Genomic DNA, 22,749 nt, shown 5'->3' with positions numbered 1-22,749 from the left:
CACTTTATTTACATGATTCTAAAGGCCAAATAAGCATTTCTGTTAATTTGAAGAATTAAAAAAAAATCACTAAACTTTTTCTCAGATAACTGGAATATTATATTTGATTCAAACCCAAAATAATGATTGGCAAGCAAAAAATTTTAAATTCTAGCTGGCATAATTTTTCCTTAAAATGTAATATACTTTCAGAGGATAAGAGGGGACAAGACATGTCTGACAAGAGAGGCTTAGAATCTGTTTTGTGTAGTTTTAAAATGTTAGAAGGATCCTTGGAGCAGATTTAGATTTTCCAAGTCTAAACTAGTCTAGAGTTAATTGTGGCCCTCCTTTTTTTTTTTTTTTTTTTTTTTTTTTCTCAATTGTATAAAAGGAATTTGCTGACAATTCTAAGGTACTTTCCAGGGCTTGTTTTGTGGAAATAAATGATGTAATGAGACTATGGTATAAGCATATACCCCCTAAATTTTCTATGTACCTTTTTTTCAATTTATTTAAAAAATATCTTAAATGTGCTCGTTGGCAAATATTGCTGTTTTCAGCCAGATGAGGACTTACCCGGCTTTCATTTGTCTGGTAAGTATCCAGGGATAACATATGAGTGATGGATTTTAGCAGATGACCTCATTTAACCAGTAGTTTCATTGCTTTCATTAAGATAGGGGTCCCAACATCATGCACGGGACAATAACATGGGGAACTTACCTACGTATGTCAGTACCAGGGCTCCATCTTGGACAGGCTCTCCAGGTAGTAAACACGCAGCCAGGGTTGAGAACGCTTGTCTTCAAGCAAGAACCAGTGGAGGTTGGGTGGGGTGGTGAGTGAGAAGAAGTAGTAGGAATGAGCTGTGGTCATGTCCATCCTTTCCCTGCTCACAGCGAAACGACCCAAGAGACAACGATCACTGAGAACCCAGGGTTTAGAAAATGAAATAGCTTTTTTTCTCTGTTGTCATTGTAGACATGGAAGGACTTTGATGAAACATAAATGGTTCAACAAAAGATGCTCTAATGGATGACAGCGAAACTCCTACATATAATCTGCAGATAGAACCACAAGATGGGTATCATCCTGGTGACGGCGTGGGAAGTACAGTAACACGCTTAGCTTCTGCATCTGATGAAAATGAAAATCAGCTTGACGGGGACGGGCAGGAGCGTCTGAGCCCGGGTGCCAGTGCAATGGGCAGACCTGCAGTGTGCGAGCAGGACAGTCTCAACAATAATGAGCGCTGCACCCCCAGCTGTGAGGTGGCTGTGCGTGAGAACCTGGGGGACACTTCCTATGAAAGCCCCAAGGACGGGCAGGCCTCCGTGGGAAAGGACAAAAAAATACCTGGAAAAAGAAGCTCCAGAACCAAAAGAGGCACCACTAAGAAGATAGCACAAGGTACTTTTAAAAAATCCTTTTTTATACCGTTCTCTACCTAAAAATAAACTGTCTTCTCTCCCATACTCTGTATACTGTCCTACATCTTGCTTTACTTCTCTTTTTTTTTTTTAATTTTTTTAACGTTTATTTATTTTTGAGACAGAGAGAGACAGAGCATGAATGGGGGAGGGTCAGAGAGACAAAGGGAGACACAGAATCTGAAACAGGCTCCAGGCTCTGAGCCATCAGTACAGAGCCCGACGCGGGGCTTGAACTCACGAACCGTGAACTTCTCTTAATAGACTCTGGAGCTGTTTCTCCAGTAGGACATATGGATCCAGCCGGGTGACATGTCACACATGTGACGTCTCGCACGCCTGTACCACTTCTTTGTGCCTCTTCCCAGTAGTTTGCTGTAACAACGTGCTGAAATTTTAATTATTTTACATGCTTTCACACCAGGTACTTTAAACATATGTTGTCTTCTTCCTTCCCATAAAATTCTTCATGGGATCTTTCCAACTCCAGAAGTGAATAATTGTGTTAGCATATATTAATATACATCTTACATCAGTGTTGAATAAGACATCTAGTTTTCATTGTATCACTTTGGTTACAAAGTAATTCAGAGTATTTCTTTCTCCCCCTCCCCCCCCCCCCCCAGAGTATTTCTTGTTTGGTGTATAGTTTGGCAGTTAAAGGTGGGAGCTTTGGACCTTGTTTTCCCCTGAATCACAGGCACCCCTGAGAACAGGCAGCCCCTGGTTGTTTTTCATCAGAAACATGTGGGCCTGCAACATTCAGGCACATCTTAGGCTGGGACTCCTAGTATAGCCCTGCTTCACCCAAGTCAGCCGTCTTTGCATGAGGCTCAAGAGGACGAAGGAGAACGTCTCCTCTCATCTTCTGCTTCTTTGCCTGATTAGAAATATAGTCATTGTATCCATATCTGGTATTTTTATTCGTTTTTTCATTTGGAGTAAAAGATGAAACTTTCCGGTTCCTACAGACTTATCCTTATTATTTCAATAAAGTGATTTGATAACTTTTTTTAAATGTTTATTCACTTATTTTTGAGAGAGAGAGAGAGTGCACGAGTGAGGGAGGGCACAGAGAGAGGGAGACAGAGGATCCAAAGCAGGCTCAGTGCTGAGAGTGCAGAGCCTGATGCGGGGCTCGAACTCACAAACCATGAGATCATGACCTGAGCCAAGGATGCTTAACTAACTGAGCCACCCAGATGCCCTCATTTGATAACTTTTTACTGTAGCTTATAATTAGGCTTTCCTGTTGACTGATCCCTTCATCCTTGCTTTTCCTTAGTAGGCTGAAATTAAAATAATTTTTTTTTAATGTTTATTTATTTTGAGAGAGTGTGCAAGTGAAGGGGGAGGGGCACAGCAAGAGGAACAGCGAGAATCCCAAGCAGGCTCTGTGCTGCCAGCACAGACCCTGACACAGGGCTCAGTCCCATAAACCGTCCAGCGCAGACCCCGACACGGGGCTCGGTCCCACAGACCGTCCAGCGCAGACCCCGACACGGGGCTCGGTCCCACAGACTGTCCAGCACAGACCCCAACACAGGGCTCAGTCCCACAAACCGTGAGATCATGACCTGAGCCGAAATCAAGAAGAGACACTTCAACCGACTGAGCCACCTAGGTGCCCCTAAAATGATTTTTGAAAAGAGATATGAAAGCCTTTTCTTAAAAGATCTACAGTAAATCAGATAATGTATGTAGTGCTATTTATATATAGATTGATTTATTCAATAACTGTAATCCAAGAGCAGTTTGTGCCTCTCTGATATGTTCTTTTGATGTTTTTGAGAACTGAGACCTAGTTGCATATGTATGTGGGTCAATCATAGCTTCAGGATGATGGCTGCTTTTATTCCTTCCTTCCACACATGACCTTATTCCATTTTCCCTAGGTGTGATGATATTATTTAGTTATTCAGTACTTACTATCCAGCAAGCAGATATGTGTAGAATTACTGCCTCCTAATGCATTTGAAATATATGATTTATAAAACCTATGGATAGTCTTTATACAGATTAGCTTTAAGTTATATATCTTAAATGCAATGAGTTTAGAAGTGTAAGAAAATGGAGTTGGCAGTTGCAAAACCTAAGTTCAAATCTTCTGGTTCTAGGTCACTTGGTGAGACTTAATGATTCTGTACTTCAGTTTCCTCAACTGTATAATGATGATGTTCATCTGTATATATATCTATAAAATTCCTTTCTGAGCTATGAATTCCTAAGATTTTGAACAGAGGTCGTATGGTCTAAACTTGGTTAAAATTCAGTGACTCACCTCTGTATCTATAGAGGATTTTTTTTCTGTATATATGTAAGGGGTACGTTGTTATTTGTACTTTAAGTCTTGTTGTTAAATTTGGGTGAGCGGTAGAATTTTAAACTGGGTAGAAAGCTTCTCATGAGGACAGAATTACTTCTTTCTACACCTGGAAAGGACCTGGAATGCAGCTTCAGGATGGCCTGGGAGCCTTCTCCCTGTACCCTGAGAGATCGCTGAAGCTCAGGCTCTCTCAGTGCGTGCCCCGTCACCAGATCTGAGTGATCCTGTCTCTCTGACAGCTCCCTGGTTAGTCTCTTTCTGTCCATCTCCGCTGCCACAGTTCAGCGTCCTCCTCCTTAGCTGGAGTAAAGCTCCCTAAAGATGTCTCCATCTTATCGCTCCGGATCCAGTTCCCATGTCAGCACAAACAGTGCAGAGAGTCCCTGCATAGGTGTCTACACGTGGGCATGTTAGTGCTTCTTTTTACTGGGAAATCCCAAGATCCTAAGGAGATGAAGCCTCAACATTTTGCAGATGGGCGCTTTTCTGATAATGCGATAGCTTTTCAAATGTGAAATGACGTATAAAGCTTGACACTCAGTCCCAAACCAGCAATAGTAAGGTGCTCTCTCAATACTTTTTTAAAAAACATATTAAGGGGCGCCTGGGTGGCTCAGTCGGTTAAGCGTCCGACTTCGGCTCAGGTCACAATCTCACGGTCCGTGAGTTCGAGCCCCACGTCGGGCTCTGTGCTGACAGCTCAGAGCCTGGAGCCTGTTTCAGATTCTGTGTCTTCCTCTCTCTCTGACCCTCCCCCGTTCATGCTCTGTCTCTCTCTGTCTCAAAAATAAATAAACGTTAAAAAAATTAAAAAAAAAAAACATATTAAGGTGAATTTATTTACTCTCATGCCTCTTTACCTAGGTTAATTGGTAATAATGTTTTGTATTTCCAAAAGCTAGTACTGGAAAAAAAGGTGAGCAGTAGTATGAGGAGACATGTCATTATTTACAGGTTTTCTGGAGCTAACACTTGTGTTGTTTTTTTTGCTTTAATGAGCAGCAGGCTAAAGTCTATTAGAGTATAAAATGAGAACGTAAGAATAGTATGAAAGTGTCTTATAGAGAGGGGGCATTCGGAAGTGAATACCCAGAGGCAGCACTTCTAAAAACCTTGAACTTGGCCTCACAGAAGTCTGGTTGCCATTTTATGTATTATTTTTACTTATTTATTTACTTATTTATTTATTTATTTATTTTTAATGTTTATTTTTGAGAGACAAGAGACGAGCACGCGTGGGGGAGGGGCAGAGAGAGTGGGAGACACAGAATCCGAAGCGGGCTCCAGGCTCTGAGCTGTCAGCACGGAGCCCCACATGGGGCTCGAACTCGTGAACTGAGAGGTCATGCCCTGAGCCGAAGTTGGAAGCTTAACTGACTGAGCCCAGGTACCGCCGGTTGCCATTTTATTACGAGACTGTTTCCTTTAGAGAATTGAATCTCTTTAATACCATCAACTAAGCAGGATTTCAAGCTGCATCACATCACGTTCTCACTATAGTTGAATCTGGCATGGCTTTAAGTAAATATCCTAAAAATGAATGAAAGCGAGCCTATAAATTTTTAACAGCTTTGCTGAGATATTCACATACCATACACTTCACCTAATGTGTATAATTCACTCATTTTCGGTACATTCACAGAACTGCACGACCATTACCACCATCAATTTTAGAACATTGTCGTCATCACACAAAGAAACCCCATACTTGCTAGCAGTCGCTCCCCATTTTCTGCTGAGACCTCCCAGCCCTAAGCAGCCACTAATCTGCTATCTTTACAGATTCGTCTACTCAGGACATTTCATGTAAATGGAATTGTACAGTATATGGCCTTTTGCAACTGGCTTCCTTCACTTAGCGTAATATTTTCAAGATTCACCCATGTTGTGCCCCCATGTATCAGTACTTTATTTCTTTTTACTGTCGATTAATATTCCACTGCAAAGGATGTATCATATTTCACTTATCTGTTTGTCAGCTGATGGACATTGGGACTGTTTCTACTCTGGGGCTATATTGAATAATGCTCCTGTGAACAATCAGTTTTTTGGGGGCTTTGGGTTTTTTTGTTTTTGTTTTTTTTAGAGTACGTTTTTTATTTATTTAAATTCAAGTTAGCTAACATACAGTGTAGTGCTGGTTTGAGTAGAAGCCAGTGATTCATCCCTTACGCACAGCAGCCACTGCTCATCCCCAAAAGTGCCCTCCTTAATGCCCATCACCCATTTAGCCCATTACCTCACCCGCCTCCTCTCTATCAACCCCCAGTTTGTTCTGTGTTTAAAAGTCTCTTACGGTTTGCTCCCTCTCTCTATCTTATTTTTCCTTCCCTTCCCCTGTGTTCATCTGTTGTGTTTCTCAAATTCCATATGTGAATGAAATCATATGATATTTGTCTTTCTCTGACCTATTTTGCTTAGCATAATACACTCTAGTTCCATCCATGTCATTACAAATGGCAATATTTCATTCTTTTTGGTCACTGAGTAGTATTCCATTGAACATTCATACTACTACATCGTCTTTATCCATTCATCAGTTGATGGACATTTGGGCTCTTTCCAGACTTTGGCTCTTGTCAGTAGCACTGCTATAAACATTGGGGTGGTGCATGTGCCCTGTTTTCCAGAGTGGCTGCACCAGTTTGCATTCCCATTAGCAGTGAAGAGGGTCCCTCTTAGTCTGCATCCTCGCCAATACCTTTTGTTGCCTGAGTTGTTAATTTTAGCCATTCTGACAGGTATGAGGTGGTATTTCACTCTGGTTTTGCTTTGTATTTCCCTGATGATGAGTGATGTTGAGCATCTTTTCTTGTGTCTGTTAGCCATCTGGATGTCTTCTTTGGAAAAGTGTCTATTCGTGTCTTTTGCCTGTTTCTTTAATGGATTATTTTTTGGGTGTTGAGTTTGATAAATTCTTTTTTTTTTTAATGTTTTTATTTTATTTTTGAGAGAGAGAGAGAGAGAGAACAAGCGGAAGAGGAGAGAGACACACACAGAATCTGAAGCAGGCTCCAGTCTCCGAGCTGTCAGCTTAGGGCCCACTGCAGGGCTTGAACCCACGAACCACGAGATCATGACCTGAGCCGAAGTCAGACGCTTAACCAACTAAGCCACCCAGGCACCCCAATATGTTCTTTATAGATTTAGGATATTAACCCTTTATCTGATAAGTCTTTTGCAAATATCTTCTCCCATTCCCTTGGCTGCTGTTTAGTTTTGTTGATTGTTTCCTTTGCTGTGCAGAAGCTTTGTATCTTTTTTTTCCCTTGAGAGAGAGAGAGCAAGAGCGAGCTTGTGTGCACACACGTGCACAAGTGGGGGAAGGGCAGAGAGGGAGAAGGAGGAAGACAGGATCTGAAACAGGCTCTATACTGTCAGCGCAGAACCTGATGTGGGGCTCGAACTCAAGAACCATGAGATCATGACCTGAGCCAAAGTTGTCTGACGCTTGACCAACTAAGCCACCCAGGTGCCTCAGAAACTTTGTATCTTGATGAGGTCCCAATAGCTTATTTTTGCTTTTATTTCCCTTGCCTTCAGAGAGGTGTGTAATAAGTGGCTGCGGCTGAGATCAAAGAAGTTGCTGCCTGTTTTCTCCTCTAGGATTTTGATGGTTTCCTGTCTCACATTTAGGTCTTTCATCCATTGTGAATTTATTTTTGTATGTGATGTAAGAAAGTGGTCCGGTTTCATTCTTCTGCATGTTGCTGTCCAGTTTTCCCAGCACTACTTGCTAAAGAGACTGGTTTTTTTCCATTGAATACTCTTTCCTGCTTTGTCAAAGATTAGTTGACCGTATAGTTGTGGGTTCGTTTCTGGGTTCTCTATTCTGTTCCATTGATTTGAGTGTCTGTTTTTATGCCAGTACCATAGTGTCGTGTGGATTACAGCTTTGTAATACAGCTTGAAGTCCGGAATTTTGATGCCTCCAGCTTTGGTTTTCTTTTCCAACATTACTTTGGCTGTGTGGGGTCTTTTCTGGTAGTGTACAAGTTTTTATGTGGACGTATGTTTTCATTTTTTTGGTTATGTGTGCCTAGGAGTAGAATTGCCACATTATAAATCAGTACTTCATTTAACTTGTTGAAGATCTGCTGAACTGTCGTCCAAAGTGGCTACACCATTTCACATTTCCTACCAGCAACATATAAGGGTTATAATTTTTCCACATCTTCTCCAACACTTGGTAATATCTGCTCCTTTGAATGTTTATTTTTGAGAGGGAGAGAGAGAGAGTGCAAGCAGGCGAGGGGCAGAGAGAGAGGGAGGCAGAGGACCAGAAGCCATCTCCACACTGACAAGAGAGAGCCTGATGTGGGGCTCAAACCCACAAACCGTGGGATCACAACTCAAGCCAAAGCCTGATGCTTAACCAGCTGAGCCACCCAGGCACTCCTCTGTTCCTTTGATTTTAACTACAGTCTTTTTTTTTTTTTTTTTTTTTGAGATATGACTTACATGCCATGAACTTCACCATCATAAAGTGTACAGCCTCTTGGTTTTATATATTCTCATAGAATATACAATTCTATATATTTTGCTGCTATAATATTTTGCTGAAAAGCAAAAAATAAAGATGTTGCAAGTATTAAGAAAAGAGTGACTCACAGTCTTCCACTTCAAAGTGAAACCAAACAATTTATTTGTCCTGAATGAATGGAAATAATGTATTCAGAGTATACTTCTTTGTACGCTGCACTTGCTTATAATATATCATTCTATCTAATTCTCAAACATTTTATCCCCCTTAAAAGAAATCCTTTACCCATTAGCGGTTACTCTCCATTTCTGTTTCCCTCCAGCCTAGCCCCTGGCAAGCATTAGACACATACATTTTGTGTAGTTGTAAAAGACAAGTTCCGATTATTAAGTGTTTGGTGGTTGCCATAGAACATACTTTATTTACTCAGTCACCCTAGTATTTAAGCATTTAACAAAAACAGTTCAGCAAATGGCAGGAAGCCAGAGATAGGCAGCAGATGGAAATTGGGAAAGGAAGAACTTCCAGACTGACTTGCCACTGGCTGTTCAGTGCCCTGACTTGTTCAGCTGGGGGCCTCCAGCTGGGAGGTGACCAGGAGGGCTTGAAAGCTAGAAAAAAACAAATCTGGGAAATGCATCTGTGGCTGGAGTCAGGCTTTCAGAGGGAAAAGAACAAAGACTTTGGCCCTGCCTGTTCCTACCCAAGTGATCTTAGGAAAGTAACTCATTTCCTTATCTGTTAGAGGGCTAATCCTACCATTCCTGAAAGATGGTCCTTAGAATGAGTGATCCTGTAGTTAAGCTCTTTATCAAATACTCAGCCTAAGATAGGTGCTTCCAAATGGTACTTGTAGTCTTTATGTATGTAGCAGGATGATTTTGAGGGGCATGATCAGGGGCAGCATTCAGTAAAAGTAAGCCGTTGGTTTAATTTGACTTTAATTCCATCTTCCCTCTTTTGTCAGTATCGCCTTATCTCCTAACATCTTTCTAATGCTCTCTTTTCAGATTCACCTGTCCCCCTTGCTCCCCTAAGGTATATTCCTAAAAATGTGTGCCCAGTGCCCCCCTGGTTTAACGTCTGGTATAATGTGCCTGCTGGCAGGTTAACTGATCTCTAAAGTAAAAACTGATGATGCAGGTGCCCAGTTTGCATTTTACATATCTGCCTTCAACCATAGTAGAAATCTTTTTAGTTCTAAACTTGAATGCCTAACGGAGTCAGCCAAGTAAGTTCTATACTGTGGTTTTGGCCAGGATTGGGATACTGGGATTGATGAGAACTTTGATGGACAGGACTGTGCATACCTAGCTAAATGTGTTCCAATTAAAAAATGTAAAGGCCTGCATTTCTCAGCACTTGGCTGCCCTTCCTACACTTTCAAAGGCAACAATGGCATACCGAGCCCCTCCATATGTAAGGACCATTGTGATTACATTGGGCCCACCCAGATAGTGTCGCATAATCTGCCTTTTTCTAAGGCCAAATGACTAACGACCTTAATCCCATCTGCTTCCTAATTCCCTTTTGTGACTTAATGTGACATATTTATGGGGATTGGGACATGGATGTCTTTGGGGGCCATTATTCTGTCCATGAAAATACTTTAAGATTGACTAGATGATGACTTTATATAGCAGAATTATTCCCTTTATAAAAAATGTTTTATAGAGGCGCCTGGGTGGCTCAGTCAAGCGTCCGACTTTGGCTCAGGTCATGATCTCACGGCCCGTGAGTTCGAGCCCCACGTCGGGCTCTGTGCTGACAGCTCAGAGCCTGGAGCCTGTTTCAGATTCTGTGTCTCCCTCTCTCTCTGACCCTCCCCCGTTCATGCTCTGTCTCTCTCTGTCTCAAAAGTAAATAAATGTTAAAAAAAATTTTTTTTAATGTTTTATATTATTTTGTATACCATACAGGGTTACTTAGTTAATAGATATTTATTGAGCACTGTATGTATGCCAGGCACTGTTGGCAAACCTGCCTTTGAGTTTTGTATGCTTGAGTATGAGAGCTTAGTAAATAACAGGTTCTGTCTAGCAAGGTGGGAGTCAGGACTGGTACTTAGCAAGCACAGGGCTGTAGAAATGCTGGCCTAGAGCGGCTATGGGAGGCTTCCAGGAGGAAACTTGGATGTCCAAGCTGAGAGAGGGACAAATAAGCACTAGCCAAGTAAAGGAGATGGGGATAAGGGGACAGGAAGGACGTAAAAGGGGACAGGCACAACACAGACTAAAGCCACGTTTCAGAAACTGCCAATATTCAGTTTGTCTGGAGCAGAATAAAAGGGGAGAAGGAATCTAGGGCAAATAATGGAGAATAGAACAGTAGAGAGATTGAAGCTCGAAAGATCAGCAAGGTCCAGGTTATGAAGGATTGTTGTTTCGTGGTGACCACTTTGGGCTTTGCCAGCAGGTTTGAACAAGAGTGATGTGATGTGAGCTGCAGGGCGTTAGAAAGGCGGCTCCCTCTGCAGTGTGGAGAGTGGGTTAGGATAGGGCCAGATAAGAGGCAGTGTAGCTGGGAGGGGCTTCTGCGGTAATCTGTGCAGGGGATGCTGGTCCTTCTGACCGGGTGGCCTTGGGGCTGGAAAGAAGTAAGAGGAGTGGGAGTTATTTAGGGGGTGGAATTGACGGAACTAGGTCATAGAGTAGGTGTGAGAAAGTCCAGGATTATCCCCAGTTGTGCGGTTTAGGCACCAGATGCGCGATGATGCCGCTTAAGGGGGGTGTGAATGTAGAGAGACAAGGAGCAAGTGTGGGGAGAAAAGGGCAGAAGGCAATGTGGCGATCTGGGGCCAGGTGTCTGGAGTCCCTTAGACACCAAAGTGACCATGTTGAACAGGCAGTTGGTCTAGGTCTCGGGACTGTGATCTTGGCTAAAGTAGTTTTTGGAAATAGAAAGGATCTTGAAAATGGCCTACCCAAACCCCTTAATTTTTAGTTTTTAAAATTTTCAATTTTTTTCATTGATTTTCACTTACTAGATTGCCAGTTTATTGTAAAAGGGTCTAACTCAGGGATGCACAAGGCAAGGAATGGGGAAAGTACGGGAGCTTCTGTGCCCTCTCCGGCACACCACCCCACATCTCCATCTATTCACCAGCCCAGAAGCTGGTCCCTTAATATATTTGTTTGACCCCTTAATTTTTATAAATGAAGTTCAGGTTTGATCTACACAGTACCTTTGTTTTGCAGGAGACGGGGGAAGAATTAGGGTGTGAACCCAGGGCATCTAAAGAGCCGGTGTGTTTTCTGTGCAGCAGAGTTTTACTTGTCCTACTACACAGTGAGATTGTCTCCATAGGATTAATAGTGATAACGATGGTGGGGTGTCTGGGTGGCTCAGTCAGTCAAACGTCTACCTCTTGATTTCGGCTCAGGTCATGATTTCCTTTTTTTTTTTTTTTTTTTTTTTTTTAATTTGTTTTTAAATTTACATCCAAGTTAGTTACCTTATAGTGCTATAATGATTTCAGGAGTAGATTTCAGTGATTCATCCCCTATGTATAACACCCAGTGCTCATCCCAACAAGCGCCCTCCCTAATGCCCCTTGCCCATTTAGCCCATCCCCCCACCCACAGCCCCTCCAGCAACCCTCAGTTTGTTCTCTGTATTTAAGAGTCTCTTATGTTTCATCCCTCTCCTTGTTTTTATTTATTTTTGCTTCCCTTTTTGACTTTTTTTTAAGGTTTTTAAATTTTATTTCGAGAGAGACAGAAAGAACGTGGGGGGTGGCAGTGGGGGCGGGGGGAGAGAAAATCCCAAGTAGGCTCCACATTGTCAGCACAGAGCCGGAGGCAGGGCTTGATCTCAGGAACCTGTGAGATCCTGACTAGAGCCAAAACAGAGTTGGATGCTTAACCAACTGAGCCACCCGGGTGCCCCAGAAGCCACACTTTTTCTACAATGTAATTTTATTTTTTTTAATGTTTACTTATTTATTTATTTACTTATTTATTTTGAGAGGGAGGGGCAAGACTCCCTATTTGAGACTATTCGAGAGGGAGAGAAAGACTCCCAAGTAGGCTTCGTGCTGTCAGCACAGAACCCGATGTGGGACTGGATCCCACGAACCGTGAGATCATGGCCTGAGCCAAAATCAAGAGTTAGACACTTAACCGACTGAACCACCCAGATTCCCCATAATGTAATTTTGAAGGTGATATTCTGTCACTTCTGCCATATTGTTTGTTCGATGCACGTTATTAGGTCCAGCCCACACAGGAAGGGGCTTGTCCAAGGGCACGGATACTAAGAGGCAAGTCACTGGGGGCCATCTAACAGGTTGCCTCCCACAGTCTGCCAGGGAAGGGCAGGGTCTCAGAGTGTGGCAAGGGCCCTGAGAGCAGGTAACGGTAGATAGACCCACATTCTTTTTTCTCTGAGTGCCTTTCTCAGAGATTGCTCGTGGGACCCAGGATACCTGGTGGTACAGACAAGCCAGTCCGACAACTTTCTACTTCTTGTCTATTGTTTCATGATTTCAGTTGTACTCTTAAAATGTGATAGCTATGTAGGGGCTCCTGGCTGGCATAGTCTGAAAACCTCAAGCCCCAGATTGGGTGGACAGAGTACTTAAATAAATAAATAAACAAACAAACTGTAAAAAACTGAAAAGAGTGTACGGTAGCCATATAGAAAGAAGGTGAAAAAGAAGAGAATTACTATCAATCTGGCCTTTCACATTTTGTCCGGAAGCCAGCCTTCTCCATCAAGTCTCTGTAATGTGATATTTTATATAAAGAAAATCTGAGAAATTTGCACCCCCAAAATTTCTGTATTTCTATGCAGTTACACATATATATTAACACAGGTGCGAATGAAGACTTTTATCTTTATTTTCCTAAGAATATGTTGTTACTGATTTCACAGAACTCAACTTAATGGAGCATAAATTCAGGGAGGATATTTAGGGACTTCGCTTCCCAACTTTCTACTGTTAAAGTCAAACTTCCCAATGTTAAACAGTTTTCTGTGTAGTCTCCTTTTGTTTTGTTTTTAACTCTAACTTTTGTTTGTTTGTAATCCCTACAGAGAGTGGATGTCTTTTTACCTTTATTTATTTAAAATAATTGTTTCTAAATATCATTCACAGAGTCAAAAACTGTAATTAACTAAAAGGGCTTTTTTAATTTTCTTATTGTTTTATTGTGTTTTTAACAAAGTTATTCCATCCATCTGGCTCTCTAATTTTGAAAAAAGCACGCAGGTAAGCATTTGAAAAGTGTAGCCACAGGATCAAAAGCAGGTAGAGAGAGTACAGCCATATGACAGAATATTATTTGGCAATAAAAATGAAAAATTGTTAATAATACTGCAAATGAAAACCTTATGCTGAGTGAAAGAAACCAGTCACAAAAGACTATATGTAATATGATTCCATTTTATGAAATGGCCAGAATAGGCAATTGCATGGAAATGGAAGGCAGGTTAGTGGCCGCCAACGGCTGGGGACATTGGGGGAAACGCAGAGATGGGACGCTGAGCAGTACAGGGCTTCTTTTTTGAGCGATGAAAGCTTCGTGACATTGGTTGTGGTGATGGTTGCATAGCACTGAATAAACTCAGAGGTTGAACAGTATGGACACTTGAGATGGGTGAATACTATTTTATGTGAATTAGAGTCTCAATAAAACGGTTTTGAAAAAAGCAGTTTGGAGTGGTGGTTGGTTTGGCGACGGGAAGGAACACTAGTGCCATGGTGCTTTGTCCCTGCAAAATGTGAAGATGACCGGCGTAATGGGATTCGACCTAACATTTTTTTGTAACGTGCAGTGAAGTGCTCTTTTAGCCTGTTTCTCTGGTGTTTTTCTTTTGACTTACAGGAAGTTCAGAGTTAATTCCTGGTTTTCTACATTTTTCTTTCTCGTAAATTCGCCTAATGGAAAGACAGTCTGCTATCAGTAGCTTTAGAGAATTCTAGAATATTGGGGGGGAGGGGTTGTTTTCCTTTGGATATTTAGGTTCTCCCTCTTCCTCCACAAATAGGCACTATTTTTAAGTTTTGAATTTATTTTTTATTTTAGTTTATTGAGAACGAGACAGTGCAAGCAGGGGAGAGGCAGAGAGAGAGGGGAACAGAGGATCCAAAGCAGGCTCTGCGCTGACAGCAGAGAGCCCCAAGTGGGGCTCGAACTCAGGAACCATGAGATCATGACCTGAGCCAAAGTCAGACGCTCAACCGACTGAGCCACCCAGGTGCCCCAATGAAGTTCATTTCTTGAAGTGCTTTTTCATAGCCACTGTGTGTCTGTAAAAATCTAAATATTGAATTTGGATATTCACACAGTTTGTATCCTAAGTAGGTGAGCCTTTTATATTAAAGGAGAAAATAAATAATGGCGTTTGAGCTCAAGCCTCTCTGGCTGGAGGCAACAGCGTGTAAATACTGAGGTCGGCTTATAGATCTAGACAGTGGTTCGGTGTGGCTCACTACGATTTCAGATGAGTGATCAGAGCTCTGCTTTCCAAGAGCTCAGCAAAGCAAATGAGCTGTGAAAAGGACTGCTCCTTCCTCTTAAGAAAGGTATCCTTCGTGGCATCTACCTGAGAGGAAAATAAGAATATTCTTTTGGGGCACCTGGGGGGCTCAGTGGAGTGAGCTGCCGACTCTTGATTCGGCTCAGGTCATGATCTCACACTTGATGGGATCGAGCCGCGGGTCGGGCTCTGCACTGACAGCACAGAGCTCGCTTGGGATTCTCTCCCTCTTTCTCTGTCCCTCCCCTGCTCGCTCACACACGCTCTCTCTAAATAAGTAAATAAACCTAAAAAAGTAAAAAAGAATATCTTTTGAAGGTTTGTGTGGTGCTGTCCTTCAGAGTCTATGATGGCACATTGCCACTTACAGCACCTAAAACACAGGTGACAGCTAGGGAAAGGGGCAGTCTTTCAGCCTTGTTTGAGTTCAGTCCGGAAGCATTTGGCAGTTGTCAAGAAGGTGCCTAGAATAAAGTCGGGTGGCTGTTTTCATGTGGTCCCATCTGACACTGATTCCCCTGCTCGACACCCAGTGGAGAGACCGGCACGACCGCTTTGCTTGCAAAGCACTGGGTGTGCGCTGTGTGATGCTTTGTGTCCTCAGTCATTCGTTTGCAAGCCTCGGGCTGGAGGAGCTGGGCCACTTACTTCAGGTCACAGGGCAGTTGGACTGCAGCCCAGGAGCCTAACCCCGGCCGTGGGCAGCAGAGGCTGCCGCCTGAGGGCACAGGACAAGAGTGCCACGCAGAACGGATGCTAATTGTGCCCTGATTACATAAGGTGTCCCTTTGACCCCGGGTCACAGCAGAAGGAAGTTGGCTCATTTCCAGATTTGTCTCACCCATGATAACTAGCGTGGAGGAAAAGGAAGGAATTTTCCTTTTTACCACTTTATTGTGCTTAGCCGATGATCAAAGATACTGAAGTATGAGCACGCTCCTCTCCATCTTCTTTTTTTTTTAATTTTTTAAATGTTTATTTATTTTTGAAGGAGAGAGACAGAGACAGAACATGAACAGGGGAGGGGCAGAGAGAGAGAGAGAGACACAGAATCCGAAGCAGGCTCCAGGCTCCGAGCTGTCCACACAGAGGCGCACTCGGGGCTTGAACTCACAGACCGTGAGATCATGACCTGAGTGGAAGTCGGACGCTGAGCCACCCAGGCGCCTGTCTCCTCTCCATTTTCTTGGCACTAACCAGAATCTTGGAGAGAGGAAATGTGGGAGGAAAACCAGGAGCCAAGCACAGAGTCTGCCATAGGAGCTACATAAGCCATGATTAAAAATTATTACTGACGCATCTTCCACAGTTACAGCCAAGGTGTGCATCCGCATGAACGAGTAAGGCAGTTTGTGATGTAATGGCTCCAAGAATCACAACAGAAAAGCCCGGAAACGAAGGCATTTTTTCTTTTATGATTTTAATATTGCAATAAAATATGTATAATATAAAGTTGCTATTTTTTAATGTTTATTGTGAGAGACAGCGAGTGTGCTTGAGCAGGGAAGGGGCAGAGAGAGAGATGGGGACAGAGGATCTGAAGCGGGCTCTGTGCCGACAGCAGCAAGCCCGACGCGGGGCTTGAACTCCCAAACCGTGAGATCATGACCTGAGCTGAAGTCAGACACTCAAATGACTGAGCCACCCAGGCGCCCCTCAATTTGCTATCTTAAGTGTACAATTCAGGGCGATTAATCACACTTGCAATGTTGTGTAACCATCAGCACTGTCTGTTTCCCACACCTGTACCCCCCAGGCAGAGACTCTAAGTGTTAAGCAGTGGGTCTGCGTCCTTTCCCCCTCTGCCCGGTCACCTCGGTTCTGCTGTCTGCATGAGTTCTTCCACTGTAGGTATTTCAGCTAAGTGCGGCCTTGCGATACTTGGATCGTTGTCGCTGGCTTCTTTGACGTGCACGTGTCCGGCCTCACCCACGACGCAGCATGTGTTCAGCACGGTTTGTGTGTCCATCCACCTGCTGAGGCATATTCTTTCCGCTTTTGGCTAATGTGAGTGCCGCTGCAGTGAACGCTGGCACGCGTACGTCTGTTTGGGTGCCTGTACGCCTGGAAATGTGCCTGTTCTGTGTGGACACCTGGAAATGGGATTGCTGGGTCATACGGTGATTCGGAGTGAGTGTGACCCTGAGGGGTGGCCGCGCCGTCTCCCACAGCAGCTGCACCTGCACGTTCCCATCAGTGGCGCACGGGGGTTCTGCTTTCTCCATATCCTCACTTCCGTTTTTCTGATAATCGCCATTGTTTTGCGTCCGTCTCGGCCTGTTGATAGCGATGCCATGGGCTAGAAAGTGTTGTGCTACTGGAGGCAGCCCCCACAGGTCCTTCCCTGACCAGAGCCCGTGTCGTGGCCAGACAGGCCCTCGTGGTTCTTGTTATGACGATCCCCAGACACACCCCAGCAGCGACCGTTTGTGAACTTTGAAAAAACACGGTTTATCATTTACAAGTTCTAGAGGGTACATTGCATGCCCAGGGCCATCTGTAGAGAGAGAGAGAGGGAGCAGATTGGGGTTCTGCCTTTATTGGGGTCATGCGTGGAGCACCTAGGACTACATGGGTGGATTTAAAACATAAGAGCAGGAAATAAAGCACAGAAAGGGAGGAGGGATCGGTTCAAATGGTCAGTTATCTAGGTCAACCAGGGCTTTCTGAAAAGGGGAACCACATGGGTGGGTGGCCTGGCTCTTCATCTAGTTGTGTAGCTGACAGCATGTTCGTTCCAGACCATTGTCTTTGAACCGGATGCCTTGGCAATGAGAAGCTTAATGTCTGCAGCTTACATTATAGTCAAAAAATGAATTGTCAGGCTTATGCTACAGCCATAATAGTAGGTATAAACTGGTATCTCATTGTAGATTTGATTTGCATTTCCCTAATGACTAGTGATGTTCAGCATCTTTTTGTGTGCGTATTCGCCATTTGTATATCTTCTTTAGTGATATGTCTGTTCAGGTCCTTTCCTCATCTTGAATTAGGTTGTTTGTTTCAGGTGTAGGAGTTCTTTATGTATTCTAGATGTCAATCCCTTATCAGATTTATGATTTGAAAATATTTTCTTCCATTCTGTGGATTGTCTTTTCACTCACATTATAGTGTTCTGGGCTGCCGAATGCTTTTAATTTAGATAAAGTCCAATGTATCTATTTTTTTCTTGTATTTGCTGTGCTTTTGATGCCATACCCAAGAAATTATTGGCAAATCCAATGTGAAGAAGATTCTCCCCCATGGTTTCTTCTAAGAGCTTTGTAGTTTAAGCTCTTACATTTAGGTGTTTGATCCATTTTGAGTTCATTTTGTATATGGTATTAGGTAATGGTCCAACTTCATTCTTTTTTTGGGGGAGGTGGAGAGAGGGTGCAAGTGAGTGAGGGGCAGAGAGAGAGAATCCCATGAGGGGCAAAAAGGGAGCGGGAGGGAGGGCAGGGGAGAGAGAGAGAGAGAGAGAGAGAGAGAGAGAGAGAAAGAAAGAAAGAAAGAAAGAAAGAAAGAAAGAAAGAAAGAAAGAAAGAAAGAAAGAAAAGGGAAAGGAAAGAACAGAGAAAGAGAAGAGAAAGAAAAGCAGGACTCACCCAGGGCTCATGTTTTACCCAAAACAGGGCTTGTGTTCACCCAAATCAGGGCTAGACCTCACCCAATGTGGGACTGGAACTCATGAACTATGAGATCATAACCTGAGCCTAACTCAGACGCTTAATGACTGAGCCACCCAGGCACCCCTAACCTCGTTCTTTTACATGAAGATGCCCAGTTTCCCCAGCACCGTTTGTTGAAAACACTGTCTTTTTCACGTTGAATGGCCTTGGACCCTTCCTTGTCAAAAGTGAATTAACTACGGATATGAGAGTTTATTTTTGGGTTCTCAATTATGTACTGTTCGTCGAATGCAATAGGTCTATCCTTATGCCAGTACCAGTGTGTTTTTCCTGTAACTTTATAGTAAGCTTTGAAATCTGGAACTGTAAGTCCTCTAATTTTGTTCTTTTTCAAGACTGTTTTGGCTATTCTGGGTCCCTTGATATTTCATACATATTTCAGGATGGGTTCTTGTTTCGGCAGAAAACACTATTGGGATTTTGTTTGGGATTGCACCGAATCTGTAGATTATTTGGGTGGAATTCTCATCTTCACGACTTTAAGTCTTCCAGTCCACAAGCAGGAGAGGTCTCTCCATTATTTGTATCTTCCAATTCCTTTCAGTATTGTTTTGTAGCTCTCAGTGTACAAGTCTTGTTTCCACACATTGAATTTATTCCTAAGTATCTTGTTCTTTTTGATGCTATTGTAAATGGAATTATTTTCGTAATTTCCTTTTCCAGTTGTTCACTGCTAGTGAATAGTGTATAGAAATACAACTGGGGGGTGCCTGGGTGGATCAGTCAGTTGGGCGTCCAACTTCGGCTCAGGTCATGATCTTGTGGTCTGCGAGTTCAAGCCCCACGTTGGGCTCTGTGCTGATGGCTCAGAACCTGGAGCCTGCTTTAGATTCTGTGTCTCCGTCTCTCTCTGACCCTCCTCTCTCTCTCTCTCTCTCTCTCTCTCAAAAATAAATAAATAACTTCAAGAGAAATACAACAGATTTTTTACATATTGATTTTTTTATGCTTCAGCTTTGTTGAATTGATTTTCTAGGTCTAATAATTCTTTTTTTATGTTTATTTTTAGTGTTCACTTATTTTTGAGAGAGACAGAGTGTGAGCGGGGAAGGGGCAGAGAGAGGGAGACACAGTATCCAAAGCAGGCTCCAGGCTCCAGGCTCCAGGCTCCAGGCTCCGAGCTGTCAGCACAGAGCCCAACACAGGGTTCGAACCCACAAACTGCCAGATCATGACCTGAGCAGAAGTTGGACACTTAACCAACTGAGCCACCCAGGCACCCCATTCTAATAATTCTTTATGTGTGGAGTCCTTAGTGTTCTCTAGATATCAGATCAGGTCGTTTGCAAATAGAGATAGTTTTACTTATTCCTTTCCAATTAGGATGCCTTTTATTTCTTTTTGTTCCTTAATTACTCTGGCTAAAACTTCCAACATTATGTTGAATAGAAGTGGCAAAGTGGTCATCTTTGTCCTATTTCTGACTTTAGGGGGAAAGCTCCCAGTCTTCACCTGAGTACAGTGTTTGCTGTGGGTTTTTCATAAGTGGCCTTTATTATATTGAGGAAGTCCACTTCTCCCGATTTATTGAGAGTAGTTATCAGAAAACGGTGTTAGATTTTGTGAAATGTTTTTTATGTATTATTTGAGACAGTCATGCGGTATTTTTTTTTTCATTTTATTAACATCGTATATTACATTGATTGCTTTTATGTTGAACCACCCTTGAATTCTTAGGATAAAACCAACTTGATCACAGTGTACAATCATTTTAATATGCTGCTGAATTTAGTTTCCTAGTATTTTGTTCAACATTTTTGCATCTATATTCATAAGGGATATTGGTCTATATTTTCTTTTTTTGTGATGTCTTTGTCTGGCTTTGGGATCAAGGAAATGCTGACCTCATAGAATGATTTAGAAAGTATTTCTTCCTCTTCAGTTTTTGGGAAGAGTGTAAAAATAATTCATGTTAATTTTTCTTTAAATGTTTGGTTGAATTCATCAGTGAAGCCATCCATTCTGCTAACATCTGCCTTTTAATTGGAGAGTTTAAACCATTTACATTTAAAGTAATTGCCAATAAGGTAAGGAGTTACTTCCGGCATTGAGGGTTTTTTTTTTTTGTTTTTTTTTTTAAGTTTATTTATACACTGCCCACGAGAGGGGCAGAGAGAAGGGGAGAGAGAAAATCCCAAGCAGGTTCCATACTGTCAGCATGGAGCCTGATGTGGGGCTTGAACTCATGAACCGTGAGGTCATGACCTGAGCCAAAACCAAGAGTCTGAAAGTCAACTGACTGAGCCACCCGGGTGCCCCTGGCATTGAGCTATTTGTTTTCTGTCTTGCGTGTTTTTTGCTCCTCAGTTCCTCAATTACTGCCTTTTTTCCCTTATTAAGAAATTTTGTATAGTGTCCCATTTTGATTCCGTTCTTTTCTGAATATTTTTAGCTGTTTGTGTAGTTGTTTCCTTGGGGATTGCAATTAACACATTAAGCTTATAACAGCCTAGTTTGATACCAATACTCTGCCCGTGTATATCGGTCTCCTCCTTTTTATTATTGTTGTTGGAGATTACACCTTTCATATATTGTTTGCCAATTAACATAGTTACAATTATTTTTTAATGCATTTGCCTTCTAAATCATATGGAAAAAGGAGTCACAAACCAAAAGTACAGTTATGCTTTTATTTTTGCCTGTGTTGTTATTGTAACCAGTGTTTTTTATTTCTTCGTGTGGATTTGAGTCACCATCTAGTGTTCTTTCATTTCAGCCCAGAGGACTCCCTTTAGCTTTCATTGTCATATAGCTCTTCAAGTCCCATCCCCTCTAAGCATTTGTTTGTCTGAGAGTGTCTTAATTTCGCTTTCATTTTTGAGGGATAGTTCTCTTATAGAATTTTTGGTTGACTATCCTTTTCTTTCAGTACTTTGAATATATCATCTCTCTCAAAAAAAAAAAAAAAAACAAAAAACAAAAAACAAAGAATATGTCTTCTCGTTGTTTTCTGACGTCCATGGTTTGGGAAGAGAAATTAGCTGTGATTCTTATTGAAGATTCCCTTGTTTATGAGTCTTCTCTCTCTTCTTTCAGAATTTGTTGTTTTTTTTTTTTAACTCTATTTGCAGATGACATATTATACACAGAATATCCTAAACACTCCCCCAAAAGGGCGCCTGGAGGGCTCAGTCAGTTAAGCTTCCGACTTTGGCTCAGGTCATGATCTCATGGTTCATGGGATAGAGCCCCATGTCAGGCTTCCCACTAACAGTGTGGGGCCCGCTTGGGATTTTCTCTCCCCCTCTCTTTGTCCCTCCCATGCTTGCACCCACTCTCTCTCTGTCTCTCAAAAACAGATAAACATTAAAAAATAATAAATTGAAGATGATACAAATGGAAAGATATTCAGTTCAATCCCTGTCAAAATACCAATTGCATTTTTCATAAAACTAGAACAAATAATACTAAAATGTGTTTGGAACCACAAAAGACCCCAAAGGTCAAAGTAATCTTGGGAAAGAACAAAGGTGGAGGTATCATAATACCAGATTTCAAGATAGACTATAAATCTGTAGTACTCAAAACAGTATTGTACTGGCAGAAAAATAGGTACATCAATGGAACAGAACAGAGAGCCCAGAAATAAACCCGCAATTATACGGTCAGTTAATCTATGACAAAGGAAGCAAGAATATACAATGAGGATAGGCAGCGTTTTTAATAAATGGTGCTGGGAAAACTAGACAGCTAACTGTAAAAGAATGAAACTGGACACTTTCTTTTACCACACACAAAAATAGCTCAAAATGGATTAAATACTTAATTGTGAGACCTAAAGTTTTACATACGGAGTAATCTCTTTGACATTGGCCTTAGCAACATTTTTCTAGATCTGTCTCCTCAGGCAAGGAAACAAAAGCAAAAATAAACTATGGGGACTACACCAAAATAAAAAGCCGTTTTTGCAGTAAATGAAACTGTTAACAAAACAAAAAGGCAACCTGTTGAATGGGAGAAGATATTTGCAAACAATATATCTGATAAAGGGTTCGTATCCAAAATATATAAAGAATTTATACAACTGAACACCAGAAAATATATACATGAGTAACAATCCAATTAAAAATGGGCAGAGAAGGGGTATCTGGGTGGCTCAGTAGGTTGAGCGTCTGACTTCAGCTTCGGTCATGATCTCACAGCTCATGGGTTCGAGCCCCATGTTGGGCTCTGTGCTGACAGGTCAGAGCCTGGAGCCTGCTTCCGATGCTGTGTCTCCCTCTCTCTCTGCCCCTAACCCACTTGCATTCTGTTTCTGTCTCTCTCAAAAATAAATAAACATTAAAAAAAATTTTTTTTAGTGGACAGACGACCTGAATAGACATTTTTCAAAAAAAGACGTCCAGATGGCCAACAGACAGATGCAAAGATGCT

At 42.2% G+C, this 22,749-nt stretch overlaps 1 protein-coding gene across 3 annotated transcripts in view; it reads left to right on the top strand.

Annotated features, from left to right (window-relative positions):
- Positions 1–22,749, top strand: part of CNST (consortin, connexin sorting protein) — a 115,726-nt gene that overhangs the window by 43,038 nt on the left and 49,939 nt on the right. For all 3 annotated transcript variants that reach the window (XM_042924462.1, XM_042924464.1, XM_042924463.1), the window contains exon 2: positions 964–1,392. In XM_042924462.1, coding sequence (XP_042780396.1) covers positions 1,014–1,392 — 379 coding nt within the window. In that variant the 5' untranslated portion in view covers positions 964–1,013. The remainder of the gene's footprint in view (positions 1–963; positions 1,393–22,749) is intronic.

Source organism: Panthera leo, chromosome F3 (genome assembly GCF_018350215.1).
Source record: "Panthera leo isolate Ple1 chromosome F3, P.leo_Ple1_pat1.1, whole genome shotgun sequence".
Taxonomy (NCBI): Eukaryota; Metazoa; Chordata; class Mammalia; order Carnivora; family Felidae; genus Panthera; species Panthera leo.
Note: the sequence above shows the minus strand (reverse complement) of the source record. Positions and strands in the feature narration are given on the sequence as shown.